Source organism: Chanodichthys erythropterus, chromosome 21, assembly GCF_024489055.1.
Source record: "Chanodichthys erythropterus isolate Z2021 chromosome 21, ASM2448905v1, whole genome shotgun sequence".
NCBI lineage: Eukaryota > Metazoa > Chordata > Actinopteri > Cypriniformes > Xenocyprididae > Chanodichthys > Chanodichthys erythropterus.
Window position 1 is genome coordinate 29590117 of NC_090241.1, and position 14682 is coordinate 29604798.

The 14682-nt window shown below is 38.7% G+C and overlaps 1 protein-coding gene across 2 annotated transcripts; it reads right to left on the reverse strand.

Moving 5' to 3' along the window:
- Positions 1 to 1269: 1269 nt before the first annotated feature.
- epha2a (eph receptor A2 a) lies at positions 1270 to 14682 on the reverse strand. 2 transcript variants are annotated; one of them, XM_067374708.1, is made up of 17 exons: positions 14538 to 14682; positions 14205 to 14272; positions 11847 to 12510; positions 6766 to 6921; positions 6314 to 6646; positions 5864 to 5991; positions 5116 to 5293; positions 4824 to 4926; positions 4553 to 4608; positions 4272 to 4397; positions 3876 to 4061; positions 3724 to 3785; positions 3423 to 3632; positions 3180 to 3329; positions 2294 to 2487; positions 2040 to 2195; positions 1271 to 1921 (listed from the first exon to the last, which is right to left on the reverse strand). In XM_067374708.1, the coding sequence occupies exons 1-17, from the start codon at positions 14620 to 14622 to the stop codon at positions 1813 to 1815; spliced, it is 2964 nt and encodes a 987-aa protein (XP_067230809.1). In that variant the 5' UTR covers positions 14623 to 14682; the 3' UTR covers positions 1271 to 1812. The 2 variants fall into 2 exon arrangements, with proteins under 2 accessions (XP_067230808.1, XP_067230809.1); XM_067374707.1 differs by having other exon boundaries at positions 1270 to 1921; positions 3724 to 4061.

Sequence of the window (14682 nt, forward strand, 5' to 3'; positions counted from 1 at the left end):
TCGATACACTGATTCATCTGTGCTCCGATGCTTCGTGAAGCAGTGTTTTGAAATTGGCCATCACTAAATAAGTCGTTATTTTGGTTTTTTTGGGCGCTCCAAAAATATTCTCGTCGCTTTATAATATTAATATTGAACCACTGTACTCACATGAACCGATTTAAATATGTTTTAGTACCTTTATGGATCTTGAGAGAATGTCATTGCTCCCTATGGAGGCCTCACGGAGCCATCGGATTTCAACTAAAATATCTTAATTTGTGTTCCGAAGATTAACGAAGGTTTTACGGGTGTGGAACGGCATGAGGGTAAGTAATAAATGACATAATTTTCATTTTTGGGTGAACTAACCCTTTAAAGTACACATAAAACTATATATTTGTATAGTAACTTAAACCTTTGAAATATGTAAATTAGGAACCATCTTTTAAACATGCACAAATTTGCATATTATGGGTAAGGCAGTTACAGGCAATGCCATTAAAAAAAAAAAAATCTAAAGTTAAGATCGAGTCTGTAGAAGTTTGTATCAAACATGACATATTATGTCTATTTTTTTTTTAAATTGACAAAGATTATATAAAATGTTAAAATGCAGTTCTGTTGACTATCTTGGATTTAATTATAGCTAAATATTATGTAACTCCTGTGTATAATTATGCCTGCAATTAATTTGCATATTGTGAAATCATAATCTGTACAGTCAGACTAAGGTAAGTGTAGATAAATGACCCTGACCGACACAGACAAGCTTTAAACATGTCCACCAGGTCATCTCCCACACTGCACAATTAAGAGCTTCATTTCTGTGTTTCTCTGTTATTAACAGACTGTTAGACACACCCTAGACCACTGTCAGCATACATTGATCTTGCATTTTGATTCTACCGCTATAGTATCTCTTGATCTACAAAGGTAGCTAATTCATGATTATTATGACTCATTACTCTTTACACACATTCTTCATTGAAGGACTGAAGTGAGTCAGGTCTAGAGACACTTTGTCTGCACTCCACTGAATGGATTTCCAAATTACATTTGAGCCAGCTAACCAATCTAAAGTGAAAACTAGATCAGTAAAGTAACATATTGAGTGGATAATTAAATGTGTTTTATATATTTATAGAAATAAATTAAAGCACAGTGATGTTGTTACTTGTGTGCATGAGTAATTTCAGAGCATGTCAGGGCATATATTTTGTGCGAGGTGCATGATGCTGAAGAAATGACTTAAGATGACTTACAAAATATTTTAATATTATACAGTACATTATTTTCTTTACAAACACAGACAATAAATTAAAAAAAAATAAATATTAAATAAAAAGAGCTGAAATAACATGTAAATATCCTGTGCTATCTTTCAAAACAGGAGGATGCCTATTAAACATTTACCACTAAACTTTTTACATTTGTAATTGTACAACCTTAATCAGACTTCAACCCCTCACATTTGGCACCTTTGTGGACTTTTATGCAATATATGGGCACTACAGTAATATTTAAGGTTACTATCATTGTACCCTTGATAGTACCCTAATCATCAGACCTGAGGCAGTAGTTACAATATTTCAAAACACACCATCATATGTCCACTGTGTGCTTATGCAGCTAATCAATATGGCTTAAGTAAAAAACAGAATCACAAAGTGCATAAGGGTCCATCTGACGTGTAAAAATGTTATATAAAAGGAGAAACAAAATATCAAAACAATAAAGTGTTTATATTGCCAAAGGGAGCCAGCTTTTCAAGTCCATTTTGGGCCAGCTCAATTGCGATTCAGAACAGTTCTGCTTCAGTCAACCGCACTGTCACACTGCACACAGATCCAGGGTCCCTGTCGGGTCCTGCAGGCCCAAAATGCTGTAGGCTATTCTCTTCTGATGACCTGGCAGCCGTACTCCAATATTACTAATATCCCTTTTTGAAAAAGAAAAGAGGAGGAGGAACAGGTTAGATGAGGCCATATAAAGTTTCAGTAATTCATAAGCTTTTATAATTGGTTCATTTTGTAATCTGTTTATGGATGCATACTTACTCAATTTTCAAGTGCAACACCTGTTCCATAGTTTTAATTCCAGCAAGGGCGAAGGTTTCTCTGTACTGGGCCATCTTGATGGATTCCAGCCATTCATCCACTGACCTAAAGGGGGCGCCGTCACAACCACTTGTGCTGGGTAGTCGAATAGACACACTGTGTGAAAAACAGACATCACAATATAAAACATTCTAGTTTTCTGCAGTAGAACTGCAACAACATTTCACATTAGCGTTTTGTTAACCGTTTCTTACCGTGGGTCGATACTGGCAATGGCCGAGAGTGATTCTGGGTTGCGAAGCAGCTTCTCGAGCAAGTTGACGATATCAACAAAGCGTGGCCGTTTGGAGCGGTCCTGCGTCCAGCACTGCAGCATTAGCTGGTTAACCGCAGATGGGCAGCCCATCGGTGCCGGCAATCTGAAGCCTTCGTTTATGGATTTCATCACCTTTGATCAAAAGTATGAAGAAAATGGTGAAACACATGCTCACAGAGGATATGAAGCCCATCAATGTGTTTTAAGTGAAAGCTTAAAGGGATAGTTCACCCAAATAAGAAAATTCTGTCATCACTTACACACCCTTATGTTGTTCCAAACCTGTAGGAGTTTCTTTCTTCTGTTGAACACATGATATTTTAATAATGTTGGTAACCAGACAATTTGCCATTTATTTTTTTCCTACCATGGAAGTCAATGGCTACAGTCAACTGTTTGATTACCAAAATTCTTCAAAATATCTTCTTTTGTGTTCAACAGAAGATAGAAACTCATAAAGGTATGGAACAAAATAAGAGTGAGTAAATAATGACAGAATTTCCATTTTTGGGTGAACTATCCCTTTAAAATATTGCTAGGGTGGTTGCCAGGACAATGCTAAGGTGTTCACTGGTTTTTAGAATGTTGCTAGGTCGTTGCTAAGTGGTCACTTCCTAGCTTAAGATCAAACAACTTTGTTGGCGAGCAAAAAATATCTATTCAAACTTACAGGAGCATGGAGCAGAAATTGAGTCTGTTGGCCCTCTCTTTCTTTCTTTTTCTCTTTCTTTCTTTTTCTCTTTCTTTCTTTCTTTCTTTCTTTCATGTCAAACTCCTAAAGTATGAGCAATTAGCATTAATAACTAGTTAGAAATATGCCATACCTCATGGTTGCTCATATCCCAGTAGGGTCTTTCTCCAGATGACATCACTTCCCACATGACAATGCCAAAGCTCCACACATCACTAGCCGAAGTGAACTTCCTGTATGCTATTGCCTCTGGTGCAGTCCAACGAATAGGAATCTTTCCTCCCTAAAAAAGAGTAGAGTCAAAAACCATGAAAATAATGTTTTAATGAACTTGTACATTTATTTTATAATGATTCTGTGCATTCATATCACTTACAGTGGTTGTGTAGGTTCCCTCAGGATAATCCTCCAGTACTCGTGACAAGCCGAAATCTGAGACTTTACACTCCAAGTTGCCATTGACCAGGACATTACGAGCTGCGAGATCCCGATGGACGTAGTTCATGTCTGAGAGGTACTTCATTCCTGAGGCTATACCACTGAGCATTCCCACCAGCTGGTATGAGGAAAAGTCCCCGTCATGATCCTGTGGAGCACAAAGAAACACATCAATGATTCTGCTACATCCTGGCAAACACATTCAGAGGAAATGTAAACAATTGTTGACCAAAATTTACCCTTAAATACTGGTCCAGAGCTCCATTCTCCATGTACTCTGTGATAATCATGGCGTCTTTGACTAAAATGATAGGTAGAAGAGAGCATCCTGTTAAAACATGTTCTGTACAAGAAATTGACCAGAAACATGATTTTATAGCTTGATACTTACATTTAGTGACAACACCCTCCAGACGGATAATGTTCTTATGGGAAAACTGGCCCATGATGCTGGCTTCACTAAGGAAGTCCTGTCTCTGCTTCTCTGTGTAGCCTGGCTTCAGCGTCTTTATCGCTACAGCGACCTCACAGCGACTTGGTACCTTCAGAGAACCACGGTACACCTCGCCAAATTCTCCTATGGAGCAGTATGGAAATACAGTTGTTAATTAAATATATTTAAGTCAAATTTTTTAGAAAACACACAAACAAACAAAAAAAAAGACAAAAAATAAATAAAGTAAAAACACATTAAAAAAAAATTAAATTTAAAAATACAAATATAAACTAGTTTAAAATATTAATAAATACAGTAACAGTATATAAATAATATTAAAATAACGCTGACCTGCACCAATGACTTTTTGCTTGGTGATGTGACTAGGGTGAATCTCACTGGCAAACTTGAGGACAGCCGCACAGGGGTCTTCATATGTATGGGGATCAATGTAGGTCTTCAAAGGAAGGAGTTTTTCTGTAAAACGAGAAGGTAGGGGTAAACTTTGGTTAAATGACACTCACTGTATGATGGCTGAGGTTTAAGTATAGCTATTGCTGATAAGACATGAAGTTCTAATGTCAAATACATGAATGCATACAAAAGAGAAAAGAATTCAATTTGTTTCTTACCTGGACATGAAAAGTAATCTCCATCAACCCTCCGTCGGACATGGGAATTCAGCCTCCTGATGAAAGAACATTCAACATCACATTTTTTGAGTTAATTTAAGCTCCTATCTTGATGACATCCTAAATGAGTATGATTGCACATCAAAGCTGGAATGTAAACAGTGTGGGAGAAAAGACTAAGGAAAAGTTGGGAAATCCTGCTTTGTGGTCTGGAAAAAGATAAAGGAGAGAATGGACTGGAAAAAGTGAGACCAGAGATGGCTTCTCTAACCTTTTGTGCAGAAGCAAAATAACCGCCACAATCAGCAACATGACTCCGCCTCCAGCGACGGCTCCCATCACAACCATAGAACTATTCTGTGTTTGAGATTCTGCTGTTGGAGATAGAACACAAAAAAGTTCACTCTATTTATACTGACAAAAAAGTTCACTCTATTTATACTGACAAACATTCATGCACCACCAAAAGCTTATCACAAATTCATCTAAGTTACGCATTTTCATACATGAAAGCATTAAAGGACTACAACTAAACGCCTACGCGCGCCTTCGCACGCACTTACCGAGAGGCAGTGTCTCAAATTCAAGCTCTGCGCTGTGGCTGCTGGGATGGCCTTCTGCCGTCAGGGTGTGAACGCGGAACACATACTTTGTGCCTGGTAAGAGGTCATTAATCTGTACAGAGTTCTTCTCCAGAACCAGAACGGTGTATGTGGTGACATCAAACTCTCCAGGATCCTCCTATGAAACAATGAGGAGAGGAAATTTAAAAAGTTTGTTCTAAAATAGTAAAGGAAGAAAACATGGAAAGGCCACAGAGAGAGAGAGAGAGAGAAAGCACGCAAGAAACATTTCTGAAGAAAATGCTAAGGTTCCACAATGCTATGTTGATGCTGAAGTGTGCATTCGATTGATATTGGACACTTTACTATCCCATAAGCCCACGAGAGGGGATTTGTAAATGGAGGTGAAGCAACGCAACTGATGCTGGTAGGGTCACATAGTAATGACAACATGGTGGACGTTGTACATCCGGATTACATTCAAACTACAAATATTAATACTATAAAGAACGTATATTTTAACGGTCATAAGTAAATTCAAATTCAAATGTAGTACATACTCAGTATGCAATTTCAGATGCACTGATTGTCAAGTGGTTGCTAGGATGTTCAAGCTGGTTCTAAAGGTATTGCTAAGTTGTAACTAGATTTGTTCTGAGAAGTAGTTTACTATCCCACCACCCAAGTCTCTATTATAATCTTTTTTTATGTATTTTTTATAAGTAACTAAATAAGATATCATAGTCACCTTCTTTCGGTACATGAGCTCATAGCGGGGGTAGTTGTGATTCTGCACATGGTGGTCCACGACCCAGGATAATGTGAGACTGCTGGTGGTCCGATCTTCAACTCTCAGGTACAGCACCCTCGGGCCATCTGAATAAAAAGACACAAATCATCAGTGTTTTGGCTAAAAACATCTCAATTTACATGTAAATGCCATTTGATACATCATGTCTTAAGAAGGCGTGATAAATTCTTCTCCATATTAATCTGTTAATCTTGTCTATCCGTGACAAGCAATGAGACATTTTGTTGGCCGAAGTGCACTGGTTAGCTCCGCCCACAAAGAAACCTCATCGGTACATTTTTAAATGCAAATGGCTGCATTTTCTTTATCACTGTGGACAGAACCATTGCTTGCCACTCGATAGCTTTATATTATTGCAGTTAAAACTTAAATTGTTAAATATCTAACCTGTGAAGTGAAGCACTGTTGTGATGCCAGCCGTGGCTCTCTTTCGACTGAATTGGGACACGCCGTTTTGGGCCTCGATTGTAAAGGTGTAGTTCACATGAGGCTCCAGCTCACTAACCACAACTTCAGGGTCTTTCAAGGCCGTCTGCGTAGGCTCAAATCGCACCCTCCCACCACACAGCGAACACAGACTGCTCTCACAGCGCTCGCACGCCACACTGTATGTGATGTCGCTTCTGCCGCCTGTGTCTGCCGGTGGGCGCCAGGTCAGTTTCAAACTCCCCGCTGTCAGGAGGGGTGTGTATTCCAAGTCTCGGGGAGGGCTAGGCAAAGCTAGAAGAGCAAAACATAGTATATTGTTAAGATACTACATTTAAAAAAATGCAGCAAAAGAGTTTCTTAATAAGATCAAACAACTTTGTGGGGGAGAAAAACTATCTGTTCAGACTTACAAGAGCAGGGAGCAGAATTTGGGTCTGTTGGGGCCCTGTAGAAGCCATCCATGCAGGCGCACAGCAAAGCTCCATGACCGGAGCGCTTGGTGTTATCTGGACACACTTCACATGGCTGACTGGAATCTGTGCTCTTGTAGTAACCCGGTTCACAAGCTGTAGAAAAGACAGCAGAAAAAAAACAAAAAAGATTAACATGAGTCATTTATGTAAGAAAAGGACATAGATTCACATCATAGTGAATCCAGATTCAATAACCACACCATTCTTCTTTTATTTTAGGCCATTGTGCACATAAAGGGAGGGTCAGACTTTCTGCACCAACAACTGCACACAACAAGATCCAAACAAGATGCAGCTGACAGGCATTCAAGTGTTCAACAATGCAATAAACTGATCACACTTCACAATGCAACCAGAGGAAGACATTCCAACCGTTTTAAATAAAACCAGTCAAACTGGTCACCAAACTTTTGTACAGCCCTGTAATGAATAATTACATCTACATTGTCAACTTCTTCCAAAATATTGAAAGAGATTTTTTTTTTAGAAAAATGAAATGAAGCTCTTGTGGATGTCCGTTGGACAAAACAGGATGTCGGAATTGCAAGCGTCAATATAAGCCCTCTGGCCTCCTCTTCTCCTCCTTTCCTTCCTCTGCCGAAGGATGAGGACATGCTATAACAAACACAAAGGGAAGAAACTCCGGAAACAAGGAACGGAGGATGGGGGTGGGAGGGGGGGTTGATATAACAATCATTAACAAAGGAGGCCGAGTGCAGTGATTCAGAATCACATGCACAGTCTTAAGAAGAGACCGGTTCTGATAGGTGTACTTTTAATGGGCATGAGAAACTCACTGGCTCGCAAAATCACTGTGAATATAGATTCCACAGATCCGAGGAACTTCCTTTGAGGGGAATATGTCCCCCCTGGGGCCCGTCTCTCAGTGCTCACCTCAAACAAAGGGCCAAGTTTCAGATTGACGACCAGTGGGAGGTGTGCGAGCGTGAGCGTGAATGGGTGCGTGAGGATTGCTGACAGAAGTTCTCCCGCTGGGATTTTACATTGGGTTTTGTGTATTTGCTCTGTGTATAAGGGTGGACGTCTATAGGAGGGGGTCCGCATAAGAAAAGCAGCCCTTCTTTGTGCATTTTATTTGAAGCCAGAACAAGAGAGGGAAACTCCCACTCTTTTCCTCTAATCTTCATGTTTGTGTCGATTGAGAGTGGCATACGTGAAATCAGCAATGAATACAAATTTCACCAAAGCCATGAGGAATAAGTTAACTTATTTAGCTGTTTCCATGGGAACTTCATGTGAAATATGTTTAGAAAACGCTCTGTAATGTGTGACTCGCTCATGACACCACTGATGTGTCAGGCTGACCAATTTCACCGAGAAGCTATTTAAGGCGATGCTGCGTTGGTGGACAGTTAAGGCGCCATCAGAGACAGTATGTGAGGAAAGAGTGGAAAAGTGACTAAAGGCCATTTTACGTACTTCTGCCACGTTTATGTTCCCACAACCACTAAAATATGCACGACACAGTGATTGGCAGGGCTGATAAGAATCCAAGTCTTTGGCTTTTGGACACAATACACAAAGGGAATAGTTAATGCCCTTGGGTGGAAAGGTCAACAGTTAGAATAGCAGTTTCGCCAACGCAGTGGTAATCAACAACATGCCAGAGCAATGCGATGGTTTTTTAAAGAAAACTAAAGGTTTCAAAGTCAAAATTCTAAAATTTTCACTGAAACAATGTTTAAAAATATTTAAAATTAAAATAAATAAATAAATAATACTATTTTCATGTTATGGCCAATAATTTCAATTATATTTCATTTACCATTTTGTCTAAATAAAAAAAAATTAAACTTTAAAAGTTTTTTTTTTTTATTAAATCAAATTAATAAAAATAAAATAATTAAAAGAATTGTTAACTGCAATATAAAAAAAAAGATACATCACGCATCCCTATTTGCTGTTATTAATTTGTTTTATTTATGTAGTGGACTGCTTTATTTGGTCTGAGATGGGTTTTTCATTGGCCAATGCTGATACTGACACACTGCTCTCTAGGTATCAGTATCAGCATTATATAAAAACCCATCTCAGACCAAATAAAGCACCCAACTGCTAATTAAACATCTATTAAATTGAAGCTAATTTTAAACATTAATATTATACTCTTATATAATATTATAAAAATAAAACATGACATTATAGTCTGCAACATCTTTGGTAGGCCAGTATCAAATTCACAAGCAATGAAAACATTGGAACACTTGGGTTCCCCCCGAAACTTTTCAAATGAGACCCCTTCCCCCATCTGTGCCCGGCAACCAACCACAATTGTCCCCAACAAACACTGGCAGGTGGCGATAAGCTGAACAGAGCAGCAGTCACGTAGAAAACCACTCGTAAAACTCCCATGAAAACAATGACAACAGCAACTTCATTGTTTCAATGGTTGTTTGGGGTTAAGAAGAACCCTCTTTTACATTGAATGCTTTGAGGCATCTTTTCACTCTATATGGAGAAAAAAAACAAAACCCACCAAGTTGAATCAAGAGGTATGGGCAAAGGTTGTTAATTACTACGGTCTTTCAAGAGATGAGTGGATGAACAAATTATAGAGTGAAACATAATTCACAGAAGACAAAAAGGCTTTGTCAGAATCAGAATGGAAAGAACCACAGGTTGGGATGTCTGGACATGTACTCCTCATTCCTGAAGCATGTCATCACAAAGTCAACAAGATAGCAGTTTTCATTACATCTCTCCCATGAGCTATTTCATCAGGTCATCATTCATCACACTTCCTCTAAGGGTGTCAAAACATTTAGCATGTCTCCTGGAAACTACATTATGAAGGAAATGTGTGGAATCTGCCCTTTTCCAAAGGCCTTCACATATTCTGAACTCCCTTGATGTTCTTGAACGTCCGTTTCAGGTGCAGGTTCCTGTAGGGCTGCCAAAGGCTAAGGTCTTCAAAACATGCTTTCCTGAGATTGCCTTTGCTAATGGCTCCTATACGGATCTTTTGAAAAGATTTCATTCCAACTTTTTCCTAGTGATATCCTTTTTTTACAGTACGTTCAACAAACGTGCCCTGCTGTTGGTCTGCAATGCGTTTACCAATGGGATAGATTTTAATGTCTCTGGTTTTACATTTTACTGTAAAGTATAAATAGCGTGTCTGTCTACTCAAAACCACATTTTCCCACAAATACAAAAGGTGTCCGGAGAGGTCCGACCCAACCTTTAATTATATGATGACTACCCCAGATAGTCCTTGGGCATGCCAAACCTTCTCTGTAATCTGCGGTTAGCCGTTGTCATGGTAACACACTTACACATACAAAGTAACTCAGGTAATGTTAGCTCTGCCCATTGAGTCATATCAGCTGTTGGAGGGTATGGGAAAAGTGTAATATGACCTAGGGGGAATTCCTTGAAACTAGTTGGGAAAACCTAAAAATGAATCTTAAAGATAATCCCTTTTTTTCCATCCCAAACCTTTCCATTCTTTCATTTCTTCATACATCCACTAAAAAAAAAAAATCACCTTGGGACCAGTCAGTTAAAAGTCACTGGATGATAAAAGTAAAATTAGTTTTGGGGAAAAGATCTAGTGCAATTTGTTTGCAGATGGCGTTCACTTTAATATCTTATTTTCTAATGCAAAACAGTAATACTTAAACTTATTATTGAAGACTAACCCTTTCACCCAAACAAGCCCTTCTATTCAAAAGTAGATATTCGAAACTGTCCAAAGGTTAAAAACATTTGAATGCAAATCATACCACTGTAACTATGTGCATACACTCCTTTACAATAGTAGCCTGGTATCTTCACACTTCCTTCCCGAAGAGTTAAACACACATGTAGAAATAATACACCAGCAGGTGAAAGGGTGTGGAGACGGCTGACATTCCATTTGACTGAAGTCATATTTCTGGCCTCTCACAAACTTCTCAGACAGCTCTGTGGCAACCACAAAAATCTCTCAAGCTTCCTAGAACACACCCTCACCCGACAACACACTTACCATCTGCCCACCCACAAAGACTTGCAGTTGTTCCCAAATTGTCTTAAAGTAATGTGAAGTATTTTATAGTGATGGACCCGGATGATTAAAACTAATGTTTTTTGTACAATTCAGAATTATCAGCATAAGTTGTCAATGCAAAACAAACATTTCCTCTTTTTAGGTTAATTTTGAATAAATAATTCATTTGATGTGATTTCAGCAGTTCTTATGCAGCTCTGTGGAATACTTGATTCTGATTGGTCAATTTCCTTAATCTGCATTGAAATAGTTTTGTAAGATTATCCCAAAACTTTTGGGATAATGGCCCTACTTTATAGAAACCAGCATTGGCCATTAAAGGTTTAGTTCACCCAAAAATTAAAATTCTGTCATTACTTACTCACCTCATGTCGTTCCACACCCGTAAGACCTTCATTCATCTTCAGAACACAAATTAAGATATTTGATGAATTCTGGGAGCTTTCTGACCTCCGATAGATTGCAACGGTACTACCACTTTCAAGGCCCAGAAAGGTAGTAAAGACATCATTAAAATAGTCCATATGAATACAATGGTTCAAACTTAATGTTATGAAGTGACGAGAATAGTTTTTGTGCGGAAAAACAAAAAGGAAACTGACATGGAAGAGAAGAAATTGTTGAATAAAGTAATTTTTTTTTGTTTGTTTTTTTGCGCACAAAAAGTGTTCTTGTCGCTTCATAACATTAAGGTTGAATCACTGTAGTCACATGGACTATTTTAACAATGTCTTTAATACCATTCTGGGCCTTGAAAGTGGCAATAACGTTGCAGTCTAGAGGAGGCCTCACAGATTACATTAAAAATATCTTAATTTGTGTCCCGAAGATGAACAAAGGTCTTACGAGTTTGGAGCGACATGAGAAAATGAATTTTTGGGTGAACTAACCCTTCCAGTAAAAATCTATATATCGGTCAACCACTATTAGATAAGCAGAAAAAGTTCAACATATTGCTGAAGTAAAGAACACCACTAAACAATAAACACCAAAATCACAAACTCACCTTTGCAAGCATCTCCAACAGCTTGGTATCCCGCTCGACAGAGACACTGGCCCACAGGAACGACCCACTCTCCTTCTGCGGCGCAGTACATCCGAGGAGCAGCTTCTCCAACCACCACTGCGTCCTTCACACAGGTGCCCTCCACCTCCACCAGCGCTCCCAATGCCACCTGCTCAGGGAAGGCGGCCAGGCTTCTCATCGTGGCCGGGCAGGTGGTGTAGAACACCCTCAGCCCCAAGAGAGCAACACAGCCCCCTAAATCCTGGAAAGCAAGGTAGAAGCCCCTTCTGGAGAGTGGCCCGATGCTCCGTCTCTCAACGTTCACCCGCAGATCGGCTTTGCCCCCTCCACGATCAGCTGTTACCTCGTCTGGCGCTACGGTGGCTACCTTTCGGAACTGGCCCTTGCGGAAATTTGTGCCAACATCTGTGTCGGTTTCGGCTAGATAGAGACCAAAAGTCTCACGACAGGAAGGCGACGAGCCACCAAACGTGTTGCAGTCCCGGACGACAAAGCGCAGCTCCACAGATACGCGAGAGACGTCGGGCCTGCGCTGGATAAAGGTCGTTCGAAGCCAGTTGTCTTGTTCGGTGTCACTGGCTACATTGCACACACTGTAGGTGTAAAGAAGAGAGCCATTCACCACCGTCTGGACAACCTCCCACTAAGAATAATGGAAAAAGAAAGAAAAGAGGGAATGTTGTATTATAATCACCTCATAATATGAAAGTACAAAACTTGTTTTAAAGGTGAAGTATTTTACATTTGCATTGGAACAATAATGACTGGTTCCACCCCAAACTCATGCCATTGGTTAAGTCAGGCTGGTTGGGATCTTTAAACTGACTAACCAATGATTCTGAAGAGCTACAGAGCAAAAATCACTTATTTGTAGTTGTATTTGAAAAACAAAAAAATACTTTTTTCATGTACTGGTCATTGTTGGGTTGTTGGGTAGTTTGGCTTTTCATAACGTGTTGCTTCAGACTAGAGGAAAGAAAACATCCTAAATACATTTTAAATGTTTATTTTATTGCATTTTATCTATTTATGCCTGTATATTACAATTAGAATACATATATTTAAAGGCCATTTTCTGCATATTTAACTAGATATTGATATTTAACATACAGATACTAGATATTTAAATACAAAAAGATGTTTGCAATTCTTAATGTAATCAATCAACTAGGAAAGTGTGGTGATATCGGTTACATACATTTTTACCTCCTATTCACCTGGAGTGTCTTGAATTTTTATTTTTCTTGCCTAAAATGTTCCAGTATCCTAAATGTTAGCCTGAAACATGACTACACTGAATGTGGGAATCACACCTTTGTAAAAGTATCTCATTAGAAGGGTGTGGGAGACAAAACGTAGGCCTCTGCTCTCCTCTTTCCCACCATGCTCTGCTGTGATCGAGCTCCTTTTCAACTCAACACTTCAAAAAGTACTGAAATAGCTGGCAAAATAAGCATGACCTCAAAGAGCTTTTTTGAATCCAGCAGCTGAGTAGAGCTCATGGAAACCTTCAAGACATCAGGGAACGAAGATGACAGGACTAGTCTCTAAAAGACTAATTAAACACTTCAGCGTGCGACTATGCATGGTCAGAGGAAGTAGTGGAACCCTCTCGGTACATCTCTGGAGAGGTCCTTGTGTGACTGAAGGGGAATTCACAGCGAATTCTTATAAACCAAAGCTTCAAAGAAGAAACATGGTCTGCGCACTCACACACTATACACACACACATTGGATGCATTGGATGTTAAACACTTATGCCATGTACACAAACATGTATATGAATTTCATTGCATTATACATCAGTTTCAAACAAAAATGACATTTTCTCAGAACTACATTTCTGAGTCATTTTTTTAATCACTTTTTTAAAAAATAATTCCTTTATTTAATAATTTTGTGAAAAGTTTTGCTTAAAATTGTACTTGTGGCATCTTCGAAACAAATGACACTTAGTTTGTTATATTGTTTTCTAATACAATAATGTATGTAAAGTGTGGTTTAAGTGTCCCAATACTTTTTGGAGCCGCTGTACATTAAATATTTTTGAAATATAAAATGAAAAACCTTAGAAAGATTGGTTCGGATGTTATTTAAGCCTATTGCCGGGGAAAAAATGCCTGATGTTACTCTCGGTATCAATTTTAATAGCAGGAAAAGCTTTTTAATGGGTTTGAGGATATGACTCATTTTGATTGGTGTTTAAGAGTACGAAATGACACTGACTCATGCGTCTATGTATCCACTTTAAGATCAGTCAACGAACCTGAACTGAATTGAGTCTATTCATGTTAAAGCCAGATATATACAGGGAACAGAAAAATTGATAAAACTTACCCCCTCTTCATTCGGCCAGGTTAACCAACCTAATTCACTTCCGGCAGCCTTCATGTCAAGCAGCACATCTAAGGATCATATAATATTTAAATTAAAATTAAGTCAAAGAATATTTAAACATGTTACGAGCTTAAATGTCTTAATTATTTAGGCCTACATTTTGTAGGGGAAAATGTATAATTACGAAATATTGATGAAAATCTAACCATTACGTTTATGTCCACAAATCCATTTTATTTATTCATCGTCAGATCATATAAACAGAAATGTGAAAGGTTAGAAAGAAACGTTTTTCTGAGTAATAAGACTTTAAAAATCTCGGTTTGTACTTACGTTCTTTTGACTGGATCCTAATAAATACGTTGTTAACATATAAATACAAAAATAAGAAATAAAACTGAGTGCGTCGGTAATCCATTGTGTTTGTCAGAATAAACTTTTTGGTCCATGCGAAACTCCGACGACTCCCTCATGAACG

What these genes read in the sequence shown, in the direction of transcription:
- epha2a (XM_067374707.1), bottom strand. Translation starts at nt 14,622, where the DNA reads ATGGATTACCGACGCACTCAGTTTTATTTCTTATTTTTGTATTTATAT. An exon ending in CCTGGCCGAATGAAGAGGGG is followed by an intron (nt 12,511 to 14,204) that starts GTAAGTTTTATC and finishes CATTATTCTTAG; the next exon opens with TGGGAGGTTGTCCAGACGGT. An exon ending in AGGGAACCTACACAACCACT is followed by an intron (nt 3,330 to 3,422) that starts GTAAGTGATATG and finishes ACTCTTTTTTAG; the next exon opens with GGAGGAAAGATTCCTATTCG.